The 25,322-nt window shown below is 48.9% G+C and overlaps 1 protein-coding gene and 1 long non-coding RNA gene across 3 annotated transcripts in view; one reads left to right on the forward strand and one right to left on the reverse strand.

Moving 5' to 3' along the window:
• The window catches only part of LOC144280317 (uncharacterized), a 37,743-nt gene extending 18,813 nt beyond the window's left edge, over positions 1-18,930 (forward strand). Inside the window, exon 4 of the long non-coding RNA XR_013348766.1 lies at positions 17,719-18,930. This is a non-coding gene — a long non-coding RNA (uncharacterized LOC144280317). The remainder of the gene's footprint in view (positions 1-17,718) is intronic.
• Positions 636-25,097, reverse strand: DPP9 (dipeptidyl peptidase 9). Of its 2 annotated transcripts, none has more exons than XM_077842231.1 (21): positions 24,945-25,097; positions 22,916-23,005; positions 18,910-19,163; positions 15,415-15,527; positions 14,110-14,283; positions 13,716-13,884; positions 13,424-13,537; positions 13,035-13,163; positions 12,467-12,528; positions 12,095-12,195; positions 9,980-10,157; positions 8,955-9,120; positions 8,729-8,805; positions 6,914-7,066; positions 6,298-6,433; positions 5,134-5,279; positions 4,556-4,702; positions 4,233-4,385; positions 3,349-3,491; positions 2,547-2,658; positions 636-1,973 (listed from the first exon to the last, which is right to left on the reverse strand). In XM_077842231.1, exons 2-21 carry the CDS (start codon positions 22,969-22,971, stop codon positions 1,881-1,883), a joined length of 2,676 nt encoding a protein of 891 aa, XP_077698357.1. In that variant the 5' UTR covers positions 22,972-23,005; positions 24,945-25,097; the 3' UTR covers positions 636-1,880. The 2 variants fall into 2 exon arrangements, with proteins under 2 accessions (XP_077698357.1, XP_077698356.1); XM_077842230.1 differs by having other exon boundaries at positions 8,729-8,808.
• Between the last annotated feature and the right edge of the window lie 225 nt (positions 25,098-25,322).

A 25,322-nucleotide genomic window follows, 5' to 3' on the forward strand; every position in this document is an offset into this window, starting at 1 on the left:
TAGGTGCCCTGGCTGTGAGATAATACTCTGAACTTGAACAGGACCACCAGCTCCAGCTCTCCCAGGCTTAATTAATGCATTACTCCCTTACACAGAGGGTCAAATTAAGGCTGATTTTTTCAAACTTCCCACCCCAATTATGCCATGAGAGGAGCACAGGCAGGCCTGAGCAGCCACGCAGAGGGGCTCTGCCCAGGGGACCACCTGCCCACATTTCGCTGTGGGGGTCAAACCCTTAGATGTCAAATGTACCTACATGGCCTGATGTCCAGAGTTCCAAGCACGTTCAACTCCCACAGCGACCAGTGGGAGCTGCTGCTGGTGGTTCAGCTCCTCTTGAAGAGTCAGGCCACTTATTAAGGGACCAAAATACAGACCTGAGGCCAACCTTTTTCAACACGTCTTCCCCCAAGGAGGCACTCAGCCAGTGGCAGGCCTACAATCCAAGAGTCCCAGCTGCCTGCAATTTCAACCCCGCACCCATGCTTCCCCTGAGGAGTGCTGTAAGGGCATGGTTCATTCCCAGCGCTCAGCAACAAAACAGGACCTTTTGCACTCCCCACACCAGCCGCTTCAGCCACTGCCTCCCTCCCCAGGGTTCCCAGGCAGTTTGAGGACCACAGAGCACTGCTGGGTCTGCTTCCAATATTTTAATGAGTCGCTACATCGTACACTCATAATTATAAAAGAATAAGAATCCATAAAAATATTTTCTTTTCATAATACGCACTTAAAATACTCGAGGGCAAGTTGATGTGGTTCATTAGGGTGGGTTTCTTTTTTTTTTTTCTTTGCCCCTGGCAGAACCCTTGGCTTGGGGGGTGGGTGCTCCCCTGAGGTGCAGTTGCTCGACCCCACCCTCCCTGGAACTGCAGTTCCTGTTGAGTAGGAAAATAAAAACCAGAAGAGAGTGTTCACCAAATAGATGCGCGAGGGAAACAGTCACTGACCCGCAGAGAACTGAAGCACAGCCAATTTCAGTGCATGTCTGAAAGCTCAGGGCACAGGTGAGGAGAGAAAGGCAGGGTCGGGACACAGCACGAAGAAGGGTAGAGGGGAAGGAAGGCGACGGGGGGCGGGGGAATAAGTAGTTGCATAAATATCCATCGTGTGTGGCAAAATCCAGATGCTGCAGCTGCGGTTTCTGTACAGGCGAGCGCTGCTCTGGCTGTAGCCAGATGCTGCACCTGTCATGCTCCCTGCTGGCACGATTCTGCCCACGAGCGGCGATCGGAGAAAGGTGCCCAAAGAGGCTAACTAACTGTCACCAACCCCAGCTGCTTCCCCCAATCTGCTCTGCAAAATTAATTTAAAAAAAAAAAAAGAGAGAGAGAGAGAGAGAGATTAGTGTTGCATGCTTCTTCGGAGCTCTTCTCAGATCCCAGGGCTCAGATGCTCGTCATGTACGGCCAGGAAGCAGCAGCAGTGATCAAACCCCACAGGATGTAGCAGTGGATCATCCTCTCCCTCCTGGCTTAAGGCAGCTTGCTGATTCGGCTCATCCATCTCCAGCACAGGCAGGTGCATGGAGGTGCAGTGGAAGGAAAAAGGAGAGAGGCAGACCTCAGCCTCTGGAGACAGTCCACTGATTTCCCAGTGTAGAGGGAGTAGCAGCAAAAAAAGCATTAACAGCCAGGCCAGAGAGGTGAGCAGCTGAGCAGGGCAGAGCTCCAGCTTGGAAAGTGAAGGAAGGTGGCACCATCCAGAGGAAACAGGAAGGGTGACTTCCACCCTCCCCCTCACTGGAGGCAGCACCCCCGGTTGGGGGTGGGCACGCAGTGATTTGTGCACTGGATGAGGTGGCTTTCGGGGTTGGGGGGGCAGCGGCAGGAGGCAGAGTTGAGCTGTCAGTGTCCAACAGTTTGCAGAGGCCTGTGCGCTCAGAGGTATTCTTGTAGAAAGTGCAGCAGTGTGATTTCATAATGCTCTCCGGACTCGGGGCACCGAATACTGTGTCTCTCGTTGGGGTAGATCTGCGCAGAAGCAAAAGGGATGGCCGTTAACTAGGAGTAAGTCATTCCCTCCCGTTAGCCTGCCTCTCAGTTCAGAAGGCGGAGTCCCTTCTAGGGCAGCAAATGGCGGTCTGGAGAGACGGCGACCCCGGCACTCCATTACGGTGGCCGGCTAACTGCAAGCCAAAGGCCTGAGAAGCCCACTCAGTGGCAGCAGCAGTAGTATCTACTGCCCGAAGTCAGAGGCCACCGGGGGAAAGGAGATTCCCAGCCGCAGAGTGCAGGGGAAGGAGGACGGACACCAGCCAAGAGGGTGAGAGTCCAGATTCCAAACTACGACTCAGCATTGGAACACGCGGCGGATCAAGTAGCGACAGTGCCACCTACTGGACAGGCCTGTGCAGTCAGCTGCCAACAAGCCAGTCCATGCCACAGGAAGTCATAGGAGAGAACTCTCTGCTTCTCCAGGTGCAGGAGCATCCACGGTCCACTCATATTTCCCCTTGGAGGGATTGGGGGGGGCGGTGGTGGGGGGGAGTTTTCCACTGCCTCCAGGCTAAAGAGACCTTCCCACCTCACTCCAGTCCCTCCTACCTGCAGCTGGTAAGGCTTTCCAGCCCGGATTAGCTGGGAGACCAGGAAGTTGGTGTGAAAAAAGTGCACGTTTTCATCCAGAAACCCATGGAGGATCAGCAAGCGGTTTGGCCTGGAGATGGGATGGGATGAGAATCAGAGCGGAGCCCTGAGCGGTGAGATGCTAGCCAGCACTACCCCCCTGGGCATGGCGCAGCACCACAGGCTTGGAGCCCTGCCTCTTCCCAGGCAGGGGAAGAGGAGGGTGGGTGAGCACAATGCCACTCTGGCTCGCTGCAGAAGGCAGTGATGAGCTGAGCGGAAATAAGGCTAAATGGGTCCTGGAACCACTCAAACAAACCTTCAGGGGCCTCCAGACAGATGTTCTCCAAGCTGAAGAGACTCTTCCCCAACCAGCCCCTCTAGCTAGACTCCCTGGTCATCATCTTCCTGCACCTTGATCTTCCTTCCAAGTGAAGCACTTCAGGCCAGCCCAGCTGGAAGGTGACTGGCAGCAACCAGATGTGCCCTGCTCTGGCCAGGGCTCTTCTCCCTGGACTTGGACCCCACTGGTGCTAACTGGTGACCAGCAACCCGACGTGCTGTACACTGGCCCGTGCTGCCTGAGCTGAGTTTCAGGAACCAGGGAGGAGAACCCAAGGAACAATCATAAAACCAGGCAGGGCTATTCCTATGAGCTTTTTAATAACGTCAACACCCCCACACACACCAGAAAGCATTACAGATTCTCTACCACTCCTCCTAGTACAAGTGCCCAGAGGGTGGATTTCCAATTATAAGTATCCAACTCCACAGTACTCACTCATTGGGGAGTTTTTCTACATGCAGCGCCACAGAGCCGGCCTCATAACCTGGCTGGTTGTTCTCTGGGACATCCATGTACCGCTCGGTGTATCCGGTATCGTACGCCATCCAAACAGTGACAGGGGCACCTGCTATAGCAACCTGCCAAACATGTATGGGGGGGTTCGTTTTTCCTTTTCTAGGACATTTTTTGGGGGGAAGCCCATCTGTTTCTGCACATGGTGATTCTCCCCTGCCAACCCTGGTCATTTGCACCAGAGTATCCCACAACCAGGGAGTCAGAGACTTAGAGGTCTAGATGGTTGGTGAATTTTTTTCCCCCATTTGTTATTTTCCTTCCCATTCAAGACTTAAAATCACTACCGCAGTACTGGCAGTAACAGTCTCATGGGAAGCTATGCTACAGCCTGTCGCTGGGGGATGCAGAGTAATTAAACCTCTTTGGGGCAGGGACTGTCTTTGTACAGCACCTGGCACAATGGGGTCCTGGCCCAGGACTGGGGCTCTTCGGTGCCATGAACAAACAAATAATCCTTTAACCTATATGTCTGCTGGCTCAGAACACTGTAGTGTCTCCCTCTGCACAGTGCCTAAACCCCACTTGCCCGAGTCCCCACACGCCATGCCTGGTCTCGAACCCAGAGGGTAAGTGTGACGCATGCTGACCTGCCTGATTCTGGGGAGGAGCTCTGGCATGCTAGCAGCAGGCTGAGGGGAGGGAACTTTTCACCCTTCACTACAGTCTGGGTCCACAAGCCACCAAGGGCAGCAAAGAGTAAAGGCCACTGACAGGTGCAGAGCCCTAGTCCTCCCTGCCAGGTATTATTCCTCCCAGATACAGCAGGGACTTAGAGAAGGACACCTGACCCTAGCCAGACTCACCTTGAATACATGGGGCTTACAGATAAGGCCCATGAGGGAGAGGAAGCCCCCGTAAGACCAGCCATGTATGGCTACCCGACTCAGGTCGATGAACCCGTATTTTTCTGCTACGTAATGTAAACCTTCCACCTGGTCCTCTATCTCCACCTGACCCTAGGAGGAGGTAACGGAAAGGTGTAAGTCAGTTTGTCTCCTCCCTTGTAACCGAAGAGACACCGAACAAGGCAGGGACGGAAACACACACACACACACACACACAGGCTGCTCGACAAGCCGGGAAGAGGGAAGGAAGCGGAAGGAGACACCGTAAAACAGGGTATTACCATCTGGTTTTTAAGGGCCCCTTCGAATTTGAGTCCTCGCTGGCAAGAGCCCCTTCCATCAATCACCACCACAGCGTAGCCTAGAGACGCTAGCGTGTTGAGCCGCAGGTACTTAATACCTTTGAAGGAGTTATTCACTAACTGCACCTAGAGCAGGAGAAAGGACAAGCCACATGGAAAGTCCCTCAGTGAAATCTTTAGCCTGTCAGCCCTACGCACCCCACTAGAGGCCACCAACAGTAGCAACTGAGTGTGGCTGGGCTCTGTACTAGCAGAAAGCTAGTCTTGGCCATTCCCAGATTCCATCAGGTTCTGAGCTGGGCAACCAAGCTTGCCGGATTGGCAAAAGCCATTAATTTGGGAAGTTATGTGGTTATGGATTAAATGGGAGAAGCCATCTGCAGTTCACTGAAAGGGGTTTACAATACTCCAAGCAAAGCTGTCCAGTTCCAATCACTCAGAGGGTTACCCCCCTATGCAGAGCTGAGCTACCAAGAGCTCTATCCTGGATGGCACCACCAGGCTCACAGAGGACAGCCAAGGTCAGCTGTTGGTCCTGGCTGTGGCTGGGTCGTTACCTGAGGGCCTCCATAGACGAACAGCACCGTGGGGTGCTTCTTTCCAGGCTGGACGTTATGAGGTTTGTAGACCATCCCGTAGAGCTCTACATCTGACTGGGTATGGAAGTGAAAGATTTCGGGGGGGATGTAATCTGCAGGACAGCCTGAGGGAAACAGTTCAGACACTAGCTACCAGGTTAAGGACAACATGCTTTCATCATCCTCCCCAGCCCAAACCAACCTGAGTTCAACCTTTGCCCAATGTGCCTCAGACCAGGGGTCCCTCCCCACCTTCCTTTTCAGGTGGGGCAGAATGTCCCAGATCTTAGCAAAACCGCCTTACAAGAGCCCGTCTCATAAAATAGTTTCAGAGGGGTAGCCGTGTTAGTCTGGATCTGTAAAAGTGGCAGAGTCTTGTGGCACCTTATAAACTAAGAGACGTACTGGAGCATGAGCTTTCGTGGGTGAATACCCACCTCGTCGGTTGCATCTGACGAAGTGGGTATTCACCCACGAAAGCTCATGCTCCAACACGTCTCTTAGTCTATAAGGTGCCACAGGACTCTTTGCCGCTTTCTCATAAGATACATGGCCCTGTCCACCTGCACGTGGGAACTGACCACCTGCTGTGCAGGGACAACCCATTACAAACCCCACCAAGTTGGGCACCGAGCCCCTTGTACCATGCACAGCCCACTGTAACTCCAGTGTGACCCTGTAAGGGGAGAGGAGGATGGGGTGGAGGGAGAAAGCCTTCCCAGCAGGGTGCAACAGCTGCTGTGAGCTGAAAATAATTCTTTATGGGCACCAAAAGGAAGAACCAGCAGCTACACACATTCCTTGGATGAAGCAGTTAGTGGATCCCCCTCTGTAGACCATCGCAGTAAAGAACCCCCACTAAAACAGGCAGCCATTAACCTGCACCCTGCAAGGAGTGTGACGCACCATTGTATAGCATTAGGGCCCTCCGGCCCCCAGCCATGCCCAGGCTGGGCCAAGCAATGCACTGAAGAGATCCCTCCCCAAGGATTTCACAACTTCACCATGGCAGGGTGGAAATTAGCCAGGTCATTTGCCATCTGATGGTCTTTATCTCTCCCCTTCCATCACAGTCGGCTACTGGTATCAGTGATGTGCTCCTGGCTAGATGGCCTAGCACAGAGGGGATTGGGGAAGACTTACTGGCTGCCTCCATCATGCTGGCCCAGAACTTGGGCTGTTTGTGGAGTGGGTCGTCATCAGAGCCGTTCAGTTTGTAGACGTGCACGCAGGGCGGGGTGCTGACGCTGCTGTAGTGGCTGATGAACATGTCGAAGTTCTACAAGTAAGAAACAGTTGATGGGGGTGAAGCAAAGATGGTTATTCCCTCAGGCCACTTCAATGGGGGTCTGTATCCCTATCAGTGCCTTGAGAACCAGCCAATGTTTATTCCCCCCCCCGCCCCAATCCTCCCATGCCTCCATGGCTCAGTCACCATCCTACCACATGAGCCAGATAGGACTCCTCTCTCTGGGGCCTATTAACATCACACTACTGCTTCAGAGGAGTAAGTCCATCACGAAGCCTTCCAAAGGAGCACCAGCATGGACCTCTACTTCCCATGATGGCATCTATGGAGTCCCATCAGCAGATCATGGTAGGCACTGGATCACTCCCATCAGGGCTCTCAGAGTCCAGCAGAGCAGTCACAAGCAGCCATGGCATGTAAGGGAGGCCTCATGGATCATTACAAGCCAGAACTCATACTAGCCAGAAGATAGGGAGCCTACATGGTATCCTATGGATGGGGCAAACAGACCTGGCTCATAGAGCAGCTGTGAGAGAAGCCCAGTGTGGTGAGCCGTACAATCTCGCCTGGGGACTCGTAATTGACCACATAGAGGTGGTGCTCCAATGGGGTGTCCTTCGTGCCTTGGAAGTACACCAGCTTCGTCTCCTCATTCACCCAGATCTGCCAAGAGAACAGAGGGCTCAGTGTCAAAGGAAAACAGCTGACTGCTCCTGCCCCACTGCAATGATCTGTCACCAGGCAAAGTCAGCTTAAATCAAAAACATCACAGCGGTACAAGGTGCTTGTGGTATTAATGGTTAGCGCACAAGGTCTGTTCATCTGGTAAGTTACAGAACATACACAGTGCTTCTAGAGGACAGGATAACGCCCAGTCCTTTGTACCGGAGGAGGCAGCCAGCTGTCCAGGGGAAGCCTCACTGTGCCTATGTGCTAAGGAACAAAGCCAGGAAAAAGGATATTTTGGCTCTGTTCATTATGACTGAATTTATGTTTAAGCACAGATGCATCTACCCAGTGTTCCAGCATTGCTTCCCTGACCAACGTGGACCTAAAACATTTCTAACAATCACGCTATACATTCATGCTCTACACTCCTTGGGGGGGGGGGGGCGGAATAGCCACTACCCCATGACTGAGTCCCAAACCCAATTCAACTCCATTTCTCTGTTTAATCATAGTTCCAGATCAAGCAGTTTCTAAAACGATCTGGCCAGCCAGCCTGGATGAGGTCATGCTGCATTTACGCTAGACTAGAATATGGCTTTTACACAGTTCTAGCAGAGCTTAGCTCCATCCACAATAGCTAGCTGGCCTGTTTTAGAAACTTCACGTGGAACTTGAGGTTTGTGAATCCTAAATGCTATTCCTAGCCCAGCCCAGTTGGGGTCTGCAGCAGAGTTTGGCCAGCATGGCTCTCGGGGGGGGGGGCTGGGGGGGAGAATCCATCTACATTAGCCAAGAAGACAGGGATAGAACCCTGCAGAGCAACAAATGCATTGAAATAATTGATGCCAGTACAATTTCAGCCATCGTGTGCGCAGAACAATACTGTGGCCAAAACGAACAGCACGTCCCACAGGGATCCTCTCTGTGAGGGACATAAGTAAGTCCAGAGTGGGGAAAAGCTGCTGAGAGTAGCCGCACGCCCTCAAGAGCGTGAAGTGAGTGAAAATCCAAGTTAATTGGGGCTGAGCAAACAGGCTCATTATTTCAGTTGAAACCGACTGGTCAGAGCGATTAGGCTGAGGGCCACCTCATTCTTAAAGCAGAAAGGAACTGGGCCTTCCATAAGTCAGTAGCAGGCTAATAAAACACCTATCTGGCTATTCTGTGGATACACAGTTCCCTCCTCTGCACCCCACTCCACCCCCATCACACTAAATTCCCCAGCCTGTTTCTCGCAACGCTCTGCAGAGGGATCAGCTAGGTGGAAGAAGATAATTCCAAGCACCAGGTAACGTTCCCGATTCCCAAATGCCTTTTGGGGTTAAAATGCTGCAATCCAGCCCCACGATGGATTTGCACAGAATGTCTTTTTGTGGCTATTGAACCTCAGACTCTACTCCTTTTTATGGCCTGACCCACGTGGTTTCCCAGAAGAAGCAATAAGAGACCTGATTAAAGGCAATCAGCTTTCTGTGCACCCAGCTACAGTGCTCCTGTGGGAAGCGAAGGCAGCAATAAAAAAGGAAACTAGAAACAAAATGAAGCTTAAATGGTTGTAGCTGGTCCCAAGAGCCTGTAGCACGAGGTATGTGCCAGGATTGTGGGTAGTGAGTACAGAAGCAGAGCACTGTAAGAGAAAATAAAGATAACCGGTACCTTGGATCCATGCCTCGCCAACACCTCCCATTCCCCACTGGTCAGGGCAACTTCCTCTTTGATAGGACATTTGAAGTCTTCTAGAAAAGAGGGAGTGCAAGGATGAGACCTAGATCCCCACCGACAGAGCATAAGAGCCGAGTACCTTCAGAAATGCCCTCCTGACGAGGGTGAGGCAGAAAGGAGAGGGAATATTCCTCTGAGTTGGGAGGGGATTTGCTCTCACCTTCGCTAAGGACATATGGTTGAGTCCAGTCGCAGCTGCTCTGCTTTAGGATGGCTGTGACTCTGTACAGGTGACAGAAGCCGGTCTTGCATTCATTGGCTCGGATGAAGCAGAGCTCTTCCTCCTCACCCTCCAGTTGGGCAAAAGGATAAAAGATATCGTGAACCTAGCAGACGAGAGATGGACAAAAGCACCATGAGCCAGGCAGCCTCTATGCTAATCGAAGCTGGAACAACACAGCCAACGCACACCTTAGGGAGCCAATGCTAACCCATGCAATTTCATGGGAAATCAGAATGACAGATGGTGGGGAAAGCCCGATCCTCACTTACCGGTCTCACCAAAGGAAAGCCTTGTGTGCTTAAAAAACCAGGCATGTCAGCCTTTCCATCTGACCCCACAGACCAGGACACAAGTGAGCCCACGCAGCCTTTTGAATGGCTATGTCCAGCAAAACCCTCCCCGCCCCCGGGGAATTTTGTAAAACCAAGATGCGTCAGACTGACAGCCCCACGGACTGAAGTCCTGTTTATCCACAGAAAAAGGATAGCCCAGAGAATGCAAACTCTGTCCCCTCGTCCTGTGTCCATCAATTACCTCAACCCTGACTGAGGAACCAATTCTAGGACTGAGGATAGTTCATTCTTCAAGATCCCTTCACTCTTTGACCCCTCTGCCAGAACCCTCACAAAGAAGTCAATTAGCACCACAGCTAATGATGTCTGCAAGGTGGACAGCTATCTACTAAGAGTCAGACTCACTAACTCATTTCACTCTGGCCACTCAACTGCCATGAACTGTCTTTTCCAACCTAGGCTTGAACCAGTAACTCAGAGGTGACAGTTCTTTATTATCCCACTACCAGTCCTTTGAACAATCAGAATTTGACATGGGCCATGGACATTATCAGTCTCCTAGGGCAAGCTGCTTCAGCATAGGCCAATCTGGATGCACGTCCCACACTCAAGAGAAAAGGGAAAAACTCAAAGGCCTGTTTCTAATTTGGGACAGCCCCATGCCCTTACATTTATCCACACATCTGTGACTTCTTCATAGATCACATATGGCTGGACGTTTTCTGGCACAGCTTTGGCAAATTCGATGCGCTGCTCCTCACTTTCTGGTACTGGGATAAAGAGTGCTGGAGGCAGGAGGACTAGCTGGAGCCGTTGCTGGGGTCTATCTAGGAACATGGCCCAGGCGCTGGGAAAGAGAGAAGTTAGCAAAGGTGAAATTGTCAGCATTGCAGAACAGAGATCTCTGATGTCAAGAACACACTAGCTTTCCCTCTGCTGAGGAGAGGATTTAAGCTCCCCCTCATTCCGCCCTTTCAAGTTTGTATGAGTCTTTCCAATAAATATGTATCCCAAGGCATCCATGGGTAACAGACAGATTTACTAGAGTGGCCATTTACAAAGAAACTCATTTAGCTGCGCTACATGTTTAAAATTTAACTTTCCAGTGGGCAGTCCCTCTCCTTGGGTAGCAAGGGCCACTTGTTTTAGCATGAGCTCCTAAAACAAAACAAGAAACTAAACCACTCTGCAGCTTCCTTGCTGCCTGGCTATGCGAGTGGGGAAAGGAACAGACCAAAGAGCAGTGCAAACTGAAGGAGTTGCTCCAGTCTCAGCTTCGAGTCCCTCAGGGAAGACAGCTGCTTAATCAGGAGTGGTGCTCTATTGCTGTCCTCCTGGCTAGAGGAGGCAGGTCATCACTGCCTGGTTTGGACACCCCTCAGGCCTGTGACCACAGCAGAAGAGGGTTATAAACCTGGGAAAGATGAAGCCTTCCTGAAGAAGCAGGTTCCCCTATGAATGATACCCTGCTGATCATGACCTGATTTCATAAACTAATGAATCCTGCCTACCTAGATGAGGCCTAGTGCATGGCAGTTGTATCATGAAGTGGAAGGCTGCCTTATGGTTCCTATGTAAGGCTGGGTAAACCTAGCGCTAGGGCATGGTGGAATAATCAAGAACAGGCCCAAAGAAAAGTGCAGCATCATGCTCCAGTTACTGATCAGCCACAGAAATTACATCTTCTGAACACAATTTATAAACAGCCAAAACAAGTATGATGTGGCCTGAAGCCTGCCAAAACCTTAGCAAGCTTTTTAAGCAAAATTAAAGATATTTTAGTAGGAAAGATTTCTGCCCCCGATGCTATTTTGGGATCCTGTAACACTTTTCAAGGAAAAAAAGAGCCACACGAGGTCTGAGAATCATCCAGGTTGTGTGGGGGAAGGGGAAAAATGAACATGATGTGCTTCTTGTACTTGGAAAAGCAAATCACTGAGCTGGGACCTTCACCTCCAAGATCTCTGTTTCCAAGTACAGCAGAAGAATAGTCCAAAGATATACGGTCAAAGGAAAGCATGTCAGGAATCATGTAGCTAAATCTGCCAGGAACCCCTTAGAAAATACACACACCCTAACACAAGACCCTCTTCTCATCTAGCCAAACAACAAGAAGTTCCCCAATACAGATTCACTCAGTCCTTCGGGACTGGATGTTATGACCATTAAAAACTTTTATACCTATGCAAGCTAAGAGACTAACGTTCCAAAAGTGTAAGCTAGGCCCCTGCAGAGACAAGTGAGTTCTCCTAGTATACAGAATGCACAAAAGACTAGGTGCATTGTGGGAATTTTTCACCTTCCTCTAATGCATCTGGCCTGGTCACAGACAGAAGCAGGACAAAATCATTGTTCTATTTAACGATGTGACCCTTTATAAAGTCCTCATTTCCTAGCAGGAGTGTTTTGTCCATGTGCCTATGGGTTAACTGTCCTAGTCATGGAGTTTTATTGAATTCCCTGAGGGCGGGGAGCGTCACACTTAATACATCAATGTCATTTACACTTGTGGCAGTGTTACGGTTCTGGCTCAAAACCCACAAAAGCTAAAAAACATGAAGCCCTTCACCCTGTACTCCACTTGGTCAGTTAGCACATGTGCTATCTAAGGTCATATTATTGCAGGGGCTGAGTCAAGCGCAGCCAAGACTTCTGGCTTTTGTGGGTTTAAAACCAGGCCTTCATGGCAAAAGAGGAGAGGCAAATTTCTTCACTGAGTGGCTGTATAGCTCAGTAAACTGGTGGGGTGGGTGGGGGTAGTGTGTGGTAGAAAAACCTACGTACTATTTGCCATCTCTGGTCCATCCAGCCCGTGCGATGTACTCCACCGTAGGGAACAATGTGGCAAAAGGCTGTACCAGCTCCTTGTCTTGGGCGCACACCATCTGCAACAAGAGACCAAAAGAGTATTAAAAAAAACAAAACAGGATGTTCCAACACTGTGGGCTGGTCAACAACGAAAACTTACATCAGCCTAACTATGTCTCTGAGGGGTGTGAAAAACCAACATCCCTGAGAAATGTAGCTAAGCCGAACTAACAGCTGGTTTAGACAGTGCTAGGTCAATAGATGAAGAATTCTGTCAACCTAGCTACCGCCCGTCAGGATTACCTATGCTGACAGGAGAACCCTCCTGTTGCAGTAATCACTACTTACCTTTCCCTGGCTGTCCATTTTAAACTCTGCCAGTTTTAATGAGATCTTGGGATTTTTGCTACCTGCAGAGGAAGAAGCAAGGAGAGAGAACACCATTATCAGACGGCAAGCGGTCTGAGCATCCCATGCTTTAGGAGAACAAAAATCTGAGCCTGATGCTATCTGGCTGTGTGTGGATATACACCTGTGGAATGGCAATGCTGAGATTGAATTGCTCTTACCTCCACACCAGCAATGTGTGGAGAAGTATGCCTGCCCATGCGAATGAATGCATGAGCAAGCATTCCCAGCATGGAGAAGGTGGGATTCCAAGTGCATTCAGCAGTGTGACAAAGGAATACCCTCCATCTCGTAACAGCAATCCCTTTACTTAAATTGGACTTTAGCTGTCCTTCCTGCAATGACCTTTGTGCTGACAGATTTGGAGACTGTCCTGAATATTTATGGACCTTCTCCTAAATCCTGGTAAGTATCTAGATTAATAATGCAAAGTCAATAGCACAGATGATGATGCTTCAGCCCGCATGAGGCAGCAGCTGCATTAGTCACACTCTTGCACCTCACTGACCTGTCCTGGGGTACCGATAGGAATCTGTTTTTCTCTCCTCCAGGGCAGGTGAAGGAACATGAATTATCTCCACCTCTGACTCATCCACTTCCTCATACAAGATCCGCAGCGTTTTCCAACCCTCTGAACCTAGGATAAAACAAGGTAGGCCTGTTTGCCTTCACGCAGTTTCCCCAACTGTGTCGACTTGCCAGGACTACCACAGCAGCACATACTGGGCCTACTGGTTTTCCACATCTCCCTTAGAATCATGCAGCACCTAACTATTCACACAAATATTTACCAGCACACAGCCCCTAATGAATGACCTGGAACTCAGCACCTTAAAGGGGCCAATAATTATGCTACAAATGCAGCTCCGTCTCTCCAGGGCTAAGCAGAACACTGACCTTCTAGGGTGGCTGTGGGGCACCACCAGTACCCTGTGAACCGATCAAACTCTTCCTGAATGACAAATGTGGCTACACCTGCCGATTTGGGGTCATCTAACACATTGGATAAACCTGCAAAGGAAAAAGAGCAGTGAGCGGCTGAAGTTAATGGAAAGACTGATCCAGAAAGGGAATGGGACTCAGATGGAAAGAAAAAAAAAAAAGGGGGCAACAGGAGTAAATCCTTCTAGTCAGACTCTTGGTCTAAGAGGTGATTCTCCTCCAGATGTGGAGGAGCAGTTCCGGTTACCTTTATGGCAATAAGTCATCCGTCTCTCCTCTCCCGTCTCGATATTTGCTACCCACAGGTCATTGTTATTGATGAATGAAAAGACAGAGGGGTCAGCCGGGCAGATCTTGGGATCCATTCGAGGTCCCGTGCACTGGGTCTTGATCTCCAGGGGTTTCATTGGAGACACCTGGGGAAATAAGGCACAGGATGTGCCCCTATTCTGCTTTCAGCTTCAAACAAAGGCACAAACTTCTTGATAGATCCAGCCCACCCACGAGGGAACCAAGATCAAGAAAACAAGACTTGATGGCAGACCAGAGCCAAGGTCCAACTCAAGAGGTATTCACTATGGGAACACCACGCTGAGCTGCAGAATCCCTCAAACCTCCCACAGAGCCATTAGTGGACTCACCATGAAGCCATTCTGGCCCCCATCTCGACAGTGGAAGAGGCTGTTGCTGGCCTGGAAAAGAAAGAGGCCACTCTTGCTGTGGAAATCGTAGGAAGTGATTCCAAAGACCCCGAGACGCTTGCGTTCCCTCAGGAGTTCTTCTTCCCTAGAGTACATCCCATGGTGAGGGGTTGCCTGGTTGCGAACGACAGAGAGACAATATGCAGGTCTGAAGGAATGGCAATGCTTTATTAATGAGAGCATCTAATCCAGGAGTGGCCAGACTATAACCCACTAGCCAAATGCAGCCAGCAGTACGACAGCATGGCCATCTTTAGTGTGAAAGCGTGGTCCATGAAGGCTACACCCCCATGACCTTCCAATTGCAATGTCCCCATCTAGATCTGAGCCAAAGACTTGGACCTGTAGTCCATGAGTGGCACCTCCACCTTAAAACTGAGGAAGAGCTGCTGCTTTTTTATGCAAATTAGGAGCAGCCAATTAACCTAATGATATTATCCATGTCCTCTCATATACAGCTTCCAGGAATCTTGAGTTAGTTTCAAGGGGACTCTGAGAAGATCCAGTTCAATCTGGTTTATGAGAGTCTAATTGGCAATGTATGTTTAGAATGGGGGGGGTCAGATAGCTCAGTGGTTTGAGCATTGGCTTGCTAAACCCAGGCTTGTGAGTTCAATCCTTGAGGGGGCCATTTAGAGATATGGGGCAAAAATTGGGGATTGGTCCTGCTTTGAGCAGGGGGTTGGACTAGATGACCTCCTGAGGTCCCTTCCAACCCTGATCTTCTATGATTCTAATGCAGGCAGCAGACTGAACCTTATTCCACACATTTGATAAAAGCACGAAGTTATCAAAAACAACATGATAATCAATGTGCAAATGGAGGGAGGGCAGGTGTGGGGAGTCTGGCCAAGACAGCCAGAGCTCTGGTCTATTCTCCCACCAGTTTATTTTACTGGTTTATGACTGCAGGCAGACTGCAGGCAACAAGAGACTTAGGTAGAGAGTGTTAAACCTGTCCTTGGCCTGCCAGCTGCTATTCCATGCTCTCACTGCCAGCCCCATGCCTGGCACACCAGCCACTCTCCCGTATTACCTGGGAAGACATCTTCCTACACAGCACTCTATCAGTGCCATGCCCACAGCATCAACCCCTGCCCCTTGTTCCTGCCTTACATGCCACTTCACTGAACTCCAACAGTCCAACAGAGTGGTACCCAACATACCAGCTACCACTCCAACATCCTACCGTCAGCCTGGGTCCCTGTGCACCACCACAGCAAAGAGTATGTTGCATCTCCTCACCTGAAAGTGATCCAGCATCTGTTTCCATGACAAGAGCAGCAGGGCCTCTTTCCGTATCTTTTTGGGAATCTCTGAGTAAAGAAGGGAATTCTCCCGGCTGCCATATGGCATCCCTGTATGGAACAAAACAAAATAATTGTGGCAATTTCAGAGAAGTCAGCCAGGACTAACCCAGGAGAGGTGGATAAACAAGGCCATTTTCTTAAATATTCAGGAAGCCGAGATGGCTCAGAGGCTTTTTAAGAGAGGACTTTCTCAACCTGCTCTTACACAGTCCACTCACTACATAGGGTCCAAACGCTTTAGTTTTACCGACATGCAAATTTTTCAACAGGACTAAGTTTACTCAAACCTTCTCCCAGCTTTGGCTGCTCCTAGGGTTCCTCTCTACAGGCTGCTCAGCCGCCACCCTAGATCCTCACTCTAGAGAGCTGACCCCTGTAGCTGTGTGTGTCTGAGTCAGCAGAACCCTCTTAGCATTCCTCAGTACCACAAAGATCTGCTAACACAGCCAGCCTGTTACAGGAATATAAACCTTTAGGTCCTAGGGACCAGGTTCAAATGTGGCTTTGTTTAACAGTGGCCAAAAGGCATTGCTATATGCTGGCTGTTCAGTGGCCTGGTCAAATGAAGTTATTTGTGCCGGTCCAATTTCCAACATCAAAATCCTAACACAGCTGGCAACTATGCTGGCAGTTTCAGCAGAGGCACCAAAGACAATGAATGTTTCCTTTCACCCTTACTGGTGGTGACACTCTAGATCAAGGCTGTAGTACGCTGACAGGATGCCATGGGGGGGAAGCTTGCCATGCTGCTGTCCCTGTGGCATCTATTCTGTGCAGGAAAGGAAGCCTTCAGTCTCCAAGCTTGTTAACCTGTCACTAAATTCACTTTACAACAATTAACATTTAAATATATTTGTACTCCGGAAGCAAAGCAACTTATGAGCATACAATCTTCAGAGATGCAGAAACACTGAAATGCTGAGCATGTGGTGTTTAATATAAGCAGCATCTGCCATGATACAACATCAGAGTCTATGGGAACAGCCCAGGAAAGATCTAACATGTTCAAACAGAACAGGATGTAGTCAGGGACATAGATAATACTACAGATGCATTCTCAAGGCCATGACTACAACAACCTGTGAACCTCCAGATCCATCTATGCATATTCTCATACTCCACTAATATTGTCTATGACTACTCTTCTCTCTCCAATAAGATCCACACTGATGCTTGGAAAGCAATACTTATGCTAAACTTGGGAAAATACTGGTATGGTGAAACGTCAATAGGCACATCTCTTAACTCAGAACCAGATTCTACACAATACCTACCTAATGCAGTACAGAGCAAATAGAACAGGTAACTCAACCCCAGCTTAATGAGGCTGTAATAGAGTAGGAAGGTTTTACTCAATATTGTGGGAATGCCTTGAAGTTAAGACATTTTGAAATCGAATTACTAGACACTGCTTTGAAATAGTCAGCCAATATCTAATCTGCTCCTGCGTTCCATATATCTTCTTGGGGAGCAATGAAAATTAAACATCAAACATATGGATACATCATTTAACACTGGGTACTGGAATTGTCTTTGTCATTCTACTGTACAACTTCAGCTAGGAAGATGAATTAGAAACTCCTGACACTATGGAGAAAAATTACTAACATCAAATGAGACTCATAAGCCAACTACAGTAGAATCTCAGTTACGAACACTTCAGGAACGGAGGTTGTTCATAACTATGAAATGTTCGTAACTCTGAACAAAACGTTATGGTTGTTCTTTCAAAAGTTTACAACTGAACATTGACTTAATACAACTTTGACACTTTACTATGCAGACGAAAAACGCTGTTTTTAACCATCTTAATTTAAATGAAACAAGTACAGAAACAGTTTCCTTAACTAGTCAAAAAAATGCAAACTCCCCCCCCCCCCTTTTTTTTTTTTTAAAGTAGTTAATGTTTAACACAGTACTGTGCTGTATTTGCTCTTTTTTTCCCCCATCTCTACTGCTGCCTGATTGCGTACTTCCAGTTCCAAATGAGGTGTGTGGTTGACCGGTCAGTTTGTAACTCTTGTGTTCATAACTCTGGGGTTCTACTGTACTTAAAATATCTGGTGTAAGTGACAAAAGGTAGCCAAAGAACCCGCACCAAAGGGGTCTAACGGGTCTATTCTGCTCTGACATATGGACAAACTTAATTAATGAAGAGCCATTATTGTCCATGCTCTCTCTCTAAGAGCCCAGATGCTTTTTTCCCCCCTCTTAACACATCTGTTTAACTTGTTTGCAGGGTGCCCGTTCCATTAATTTCTCTATGAAAATGTACTGAGGACTATAATAAGTAACAGTCACAGGCACACAAGAGTTACCAGAATGGGTCATACCATTGGTTCATCAAATCCAGCATCCAAGGCTTCAAAGGAAAATAGGACCACTGCAGGAAAACATGGTCAGTTGTGTGGAGTGTCACACATGGAGAAAGTTCTTTACTGAGCCCTGTAACGATTAGCTTTTGCCCTGGAGCATGAAATATTTCTCTTTCACAGCCTGTAAAACTAATTATACTGACCATAAAATTATCCAGCCCTTATAAAATCCAGCCACTGTATTTAGCTGTTGCTTATTAGTTACATCATGGTTCTGCCTATAACTATAAACTGGTACAGCACAAAAATCTGCCTTCTCTCAAGTCTCCGGTAAGGAAGAGAGTATTTCTCTAGGAAACATCATTAATACCCAACACTTACCTAGTTATTTTTCCTCTTGTCAAAGCGTTTATAAACACTAATTAATCCTCAACACCCACAGCGAGGTAAGACTCTTCCAGTTTATTGGGGAAAATAGCAACAAGGCTGACTGATGGGCTGTCTCTATGAAAAAACCTGATATCACCTAGCCAATCAATGAACTGCACTCGGCTTGCAAGGATACAAGAACCACAGGGAGAGTCCTCAGGTCCCTAGATAGCCAACCTGCTTAAAGAACCAATTATCCCCATTTTTTTGAGGAAATGCTCCATAGATCGGAGAACTGACCAAACCAAGTCCACATGAGAAATGGAGAAGCAGCAGCACCCAGAGGTCCCCAGCTGGGGCCCTGTTTGGGTCAGCCACTATAGGTAAATGGTCAGATAGTCCTTGCCCTGAAGAGTGTCCAGTCTAAACAAAGGGTAGGAGAGAGGCAGGCTTATCTCCATTTAACACTGGGGGAACTGAGGCTTGGAGAGATTAAGTGACTAGCCCAAGATCATACAAGAAGCCTACACCAAAGCCAGGAACTGAACCCATATCTTCCGAGTCCCAATCCAGTGCTTTAACCACAAGACCATCCTTTCTTTTCCCCTTCCTCTCTGGCACTGGGCTGCTGAATGAAGACATCAGCCAACAAAGCTTACCCTGCGGACACAGAGACAGGTTTGACTCTGCCAAGGGATTATCGAGGTAACCTGCTAAGGAAGGTGGCTAGCTGAAGCAAGGCTTACCCAGATAGTAAAGGCGATGAGAATGTGGGCTGGACTCTTCTGTTTTCTGGACAAATTGGAAATCATGGGGCGCCTTGTTCACTATCATGCCTGAATACTTCCTGCTGCTGTGAATAATGTCACGCAGCCCATCCCACGAATGCTTCTCCACCAGGAACTGGGAAGGCACGTCCTCCATCTCAACCACGTCAGTGTTGTCTGACAGCGCATCCACTGCAGTCATCCTCTCTTCCTCCTCGGAACTGGTCAAGAAACTGAGAAAGAAGATGCGGGAGATGAATTAATGTGGGGGATCGGATGAGGCACACTCCATCCGCTCACAGGGAGCTCAGTTAAACATAAACAGTACCAGATGGAAAGGAATACTCCATCTCCCACACCCAACTTGGTAAAGGATGCTAACTGAGCCCAAGACTCATTTGCAGGACTTCTTCCAGAAAAAAAGTCAACTGTTAAATCAGTCAGGGCAGGAAAACATCTGGTGTAGCAAGTGCTTAATCATTTGACCTAAGTGAAACATACTCCAGGCATTGAGATGGGATAGGCCCTGATTGGAAGATACCATCAATGTATGGGTGAGCACACAGAGAAACTTCTGACCTGCGTAAAGTCCCCTTCCTGTCCTGCAGAGAGATCAGATACACAACTCAAATAAGTTTAGCGAAGGCATGACACCTGACTTATCTGAAGTGCTGCTGCAACCAGGAGTGAAGTGGCACAAATGACAAAATAAGATACCAGTGCAACTGAGTTGGCTAATGGTAAGTGGCACAGCAATAATGCGTATCTTGGACTCTTATTGTATAATCAGCAGGAATCCCTCATTGATTTCCAAAGTATCACATTATATAAAACCCACAACCCAACTCCCACAGTCATAAAACCTTCCAGTCCAGCTCCTCCAGCCATTAGTCACTTCTGGGATCTGCACAGTCCAACATTTGTATATGAAGCAGGATACACTACCCTTGATCAACCTTATTCCAGATGAGGCAAGGGCTCACAAGTCAGAGTAGGGACCTTATTCTCAGTGGAACTGGGGCCCAGGGAGCATAGACCCAGGTAACCAGTAGCAAGCTAATTTGCAAGACTCGTTTTCTTCTTTAAAAAAAGTGACATTTCTGTAATGGCACCCTCAAGTCACCACAGCACTAGTCCCTTTATTATTTCCTGTTCCTACCTATTAACATGGCATCTGAGCACCTCAATCTTGCATGCATTTAGCCTCACAGCACCACGTGAGGTAGGCCAATGCTGTTAGCAAGTGCTTCTTTACAAATGGGAATTGACGCACTAAGGGAAACCTGTGCTGGAGCAGGGAATTGACACCCTAAACGCTGGACCATCTTTCTTCATAGTCTCAGGCTAACATCCTAATGGCTGGACCATCTTTCTTCATGGTCATCTTATGGGGTCAAGGCTCCTACTCTGGGACATTTAGCTATTCGTGGGTATCTGAAGATTTCAGTGTGCTGGAAAATAAATGAAACCAGAGCAGTCTCATCACCTTGACAGAATCACCATCTTAGAGGCTGCAGCAATCTAACAATGTAGTAAATAAGTCTATAGGAGTTTACAAAAAAAAAAAAAAGAGAGAGAGAGAGAGAGAGAGAGAGAGAGAGAGAGACCCCTGTTCTAAACCGCCCTGAGTTAACCAAGACTTCCATTTTAAAGTCACATTTCTTAAATGAGTGAATGCAGCTTGCCCCTTAAGAGATTTGTCTGCATTCTGAACGGAGGACATCCGACCATGTGCCTGTCAGACTTGAGTATTTAATTTGCATGAAATATACACCAAATCTCTGAAAGTGCAGCTTCAGCGCCACGCAGGCCCTCTCCCACTTTGGTTCTGGCGGGAGTTGGGGGTGGGTGGTTAATTTATAAACCAGTGTTAGATCATTTCATCTCAATCCACTTTATCTCACAAATGATTCTGCCAGGAAATCTCTCAGCACTCCTAGGGGACTCCCCACAACCTTCCAATAGCCTTTTAAGAATAAAGTTTCCTTCCCTACATCTTGATCTCATTTGACTGTCAATAGACATGTATTCTGTACTACAAAATTATGCCTTTCAATGTTCAAGCACAAGGACAACTTGATTTCCCTCTTAATGAATAAATACCTCTTGTGATGTCAAAAACACAAACCTCTTTTCCTTTAACCAAGAGGGAAAAGGAAAGTCTTTACAGTTCCTCCTCCAATCTGTTACTTTCCTGACTCCATTCTGAGAGACTAACCTGAGATTAGCCAAGTAGCAATCCAAACCACACACAGAATCTGCTGCCTGAGACCCAGTGAATGGAGTGGGCTCTGCATAACCAGCAGACCACACCACAGTACACCAGGCCAGAAAACCTGAACTAAAATACAGCTTGACTCCCTTAAGTTACAGCTACAGAGTATAATGGCAGCTTCCAATTCCTGAGTCTCTCAGTGGTGCAGAGAATACAATGTGGAAGCTACAGAAAGGGGCTCTCAAAATAAACCTCCCCCCACTACTCCTAATATCTATGACCCTGAAGCCAAACAACAAAACAAATCACAGCTTGAAAATTAAACAAAGAAAAGTACTTTCCAATCAGACCACGGCAGGCAGCACAAGTAAAGCCAAAGTGGCAGAGACAGCAGACAACGTGATGAAACATTGGAACAAGCTTTGAGGAACTTTCTCCCAAGACTTTGCAGAGCATCAATGGTCTTGAGTCTCTCCAGTGTGCACCCAGGACCATACGGGGGCATTAAATTCAGTCTAATGTCCTTCCCCTTCAAAGCAACTAATACTGTGTTTCAAGGCAAACTGCTGCCTATCAAAAATATATCACAGAGAACACAAGGATATAAAAAAGGATAGAGCAGTGATTTGGGGAACACGCCTCTCTCTTCCCAAATCCCACTGCAGCTTGGATCTTAAAAGTCCACTCAGCTGGTAAAACAAAATAGCTTTCATGCAACTGTATACATTCCACCCTACAGCTAATTCCCATCCAGTTGGTGAAGCCTCTTCAAGGTTAGTGACGTGATCATTCAAACAACACTGCTCCTCACAAGAAGGGCTTTCAAGGCCAGATCAGGTTTCCATGACCTAAATTCAGGACAGTCCATTCACACCCACATTATACATACTTGCAACCACCTACTCCACAGTGACTAACCCCACTGCTAACAATTAGATGGTAGAAAAAGGCACTCCAAAAGATCCTGGGGTTATCCCCCTCCCTGATGAATTTTGTCTGTAGAACACACTGTGATTGAGGCCTGGTCTACACTTAAAATTTAGGTTGACATAGCTACAGCACTCAGGGGTGAGAAAAATCCACACTCCTGAGCACCACAGCTATGCAGACCTAACCCCTGGTGTAGATGCAGCTAGGTCAAGGGAAGAATGCTACTGTTGACCTAGCTACAGTCACTCAGGGAGATGGTTTTCCCACAGCAACAGAAAAAACCCTTCCATCGCTGCAGAGTGCGTCTACACAATGGGGTTAAACTGGCACAGCTACGGCACCAGAGATGCTGCTCTAGACTCTGCAGCATAGACATGGCCCAAGATCCAAGATGATCTCAGCAGAAACGGAGCAGTCAGCCTTTAATCCTACATTCAGTATTCCTCAACCACATCACAAAAGAATCTGAAGAAGTCCAAATATACTGTTTTACCATCTTGCTTAGTCTGCCACATCTGACAAGGTTACGTGGCTGCAGGTTTTGGGGAGAGGGGAAATTTAATAAAGTTAGGCTGAAGAGAAACAGCAAAGGTAGGGGAGCAAGGAGCATTAGAGTAGAAAAATGCAGACAAAGACCTTTTAAAGCCTGGAACCTAAATTCAGTAGAAAAGAGGTAATTTTCCTCAAGCATTTCAGGCACTCTGGATACAGTTGGACACAGGATGTAATGGGCAGAATTAACAGGTGATGGTTTATCACTCATTCAGAATGTTGATTGTAGCCCTCTGACCACTTGGTCCCAAAGGCCACAAAGATCCTGACAGACTCCAGGAAATTTACCTTCTCCAACTTCCTGCAGTCTCGTTTTCCAGACGAACCCTCTTTATCTTCTGCATTAACTACTCAGCGAGCCTTGGGCAAGACAGGAAACTAGATGAGAAGAGAGAAAGAACAGATCTCATGTAACCGCAGTTCCCCCTGGCATGGGAATGAAACACTATAAAAAGAGCCCTCCATCAATCATGTTGCCAACACAGCCTGGGGCCTACTGAGCAGTTTTCTAGGGATATCTTTGCTTTACAGTCCAATTCCATCCCAATTAATCCATAGGGGATATTAATACTCAGATGTTTTAAGAGGTGGATTTCCTAGCTCCTCAGCATTGAAGCTCAGTGTATGCAGTGACCCATGCAGGTAGTCAAAATTCTGCAAAATTCCCAGTTAAAATCTTCTGAGGGATCTTGATCTTTAATGCCCAGATTTCTGTAAGGCCCTAGATTAGAGTACTCAAACCTGGTGCATATATTTCAGGCAGGTGCCAAACAGAGGGGCACCTCCAGGAGCCAGAGAGAGGGTCAGCAGGCCCACTACTGTCAGCATCACAGCTCCCCCAAGAATATAACCCCCACTTGTTTACAGAGCTGGCAATTCTGTCTCAGCAACAGCCTGATGACTGCAACAGAACAGCCAGGGTCACTGGTATTTACAAGATGTTATTGCTCCTTAAGACCATAAGGAGGAATGTGTCTTTAACACATAACTATTCCCTCACCCAAAATCCTAGCCAAAACAATCCTGAAAGTACAATGGGACCTCCACCTCCTCACCCATTCTCTAGCAGACCTTTGGATTGTAGCTACACCCCCGATCTGCAGCACTAACAGTCTTCACTAACAGACCCCTGGGCCTGTCCAAACAACAACCAGCTCCTATCCATCCAACAGTACACCAGGGGAGGCTAGGTACGGAAGCTATTTCACTTGCCCGCTCCATCAGGGAGAGGTCCCGGCAGTGATGTTCCCTGACTCAGGAAAGCTCAAAGTGGGGGTAGGCAGAAACATCCAGTATTTTGGAGATAGTTTTAGATGTGCGTATGAACCACATCAGGACTGGGATTGGATAGTGATCCAAGGGATACCCTTTTACAATCCCTTAGGGGATCAAATTCTATGCAGAAGAGCCACAGCAGTGCCCATGGATCCCAACTGAAGATGGCCCAAACTAATGGGACCTAAAGAATCAGAAATCTGTCAGAGAGGCTGAGGACATGGGCAATTATAATCTCACCAGCAAGACCCTGGACTGCTGCTGCTGTGTCTGCCAGCCCCACAAAGAGTCTGTCACCTCCAGGCCCAACAGCCTTAAATGTTTCCCTGTGTTGTCTGGAAGCTCTGAGACCTACCTACCTACCTACCCCAGAATAGGCAAATCAATAAGAACTTGTACAGAAAGGAACGGGGCTTGCCGTGAAGCAGCTGCCAACAGCCACAGGCATTAATGGCGAGGCAGAGGAGCCCTGCCCAATCTCCTGTCACCGGCAAGGCCAGAGGAGCGGTTATTTCTCCGTAGGAGGGAGCCGGCTGCCAAGGCAATGCCAGGCAAAGAGGGCAGCTGGACTCTGTCACTGTAACCTCTGTCCCATCTGCCAAAAGGGTGAGTCGACGCTTGCCTGTGAAAATAAGGAGTGAGCGTATTCCTCACCCCCCCACACCCGCACCCCCAGGAGGCAGCCCAGGGAGCAGACGCCCCCACCCTCGAAGAGACTCGGGGGGGGTCCGGGGGCCGTGACATTCCCCCACCCCCAGGGCAATAGGGGCGAGGCTCCCCATTCCTCCCGGGAAGTCTGGGGAGGGGGAGCCAGTGACAGCCCCCCCCCCCCAAGGCATTGGGGAGGGCTCCCCATGCTCCTGGGCAATGGGGACAGAGGCCCGGCCAGAGACACCCCCTCCCCCGGGGCAGAGCCCCCCACGCCACAGGCCCTGCGGGGGGAGGGCAATGACCCCGCCCCTCTTGTGGAGGGCAGCCCCCCTCAGGCTGGGGGAGGGGGAGTCAGAGCCCCGATGGGTGTCGGGGTCCCCCCCGAACTCACCCCGGGGCTCGGCGTCCTCCCCCGGCCGGGGCGGCTCCTCAGCGGGGAGGGGGGGGGGGTGGCTCCTTCACTCCCGCTCCATGTCCCGGACACTCAGACAGCGGCCCCGGAAACGGGGAGGGGAAGGGGGAGGGGCGGCCTGCTCAGGCGCGACCTTTGACCCGGAGGCGGAAGCGCGCCGGCCTCGGGGTGGCGAGGGGAGGCCCGCGAGGAACCAGCCCGCCCCTGGGAGGTTCACCGGGCAGAAGCGCTTGGGAGGAACCACTCTCGAGGATAGGGGAGCTTGGGAGCAACCATTGCACGATGGGGAGGGGAAGCCAACGTTCCAGGAGGGGGATGGAACCATTCAACCGGGAATTTGAGGGTCCAGGGAGGGAA

This window comes from Eretmochelys imbricata, chromosome 25 (genome assembly GCF_965152235.1).
Source record: "Eretmochelys imbricata isolate rEreImb1 chromosome 25, rEreImb1.hap1, whole genome shotgun sequence".
NCBI lineage: Eukaryota > Metazoa > Chordata > Testudines > Cheloniidae > Eretmochelys > Eretmochelys imbricata.

Excerpts from the sequence above, each read along its gene's own strand:
- DPP9 (XM_077842230.1), bottom strand. The coding sequence starts at position 22,971 with ATGCAGAAGATAAAGAGGGTTCGTCTGGAAAACGAGACTGCAGGAAGT. Across the intron at positions 4,386-4,555 it reads GGGCCCTTAAAAACCAGATG|GGTCAGGTGGAGATAGAGGA; the intron begins GTAATACCCTGT and ends ACCTCCTCCTAG. Across the intron at positions 2,659-3,348 it reads GTAGAAAAACTCCCCAATGA|GCCAAACCGCTTGCTGATCC; the intron begins GTGAGTACTGTG and ends TCCCATCTCCAG.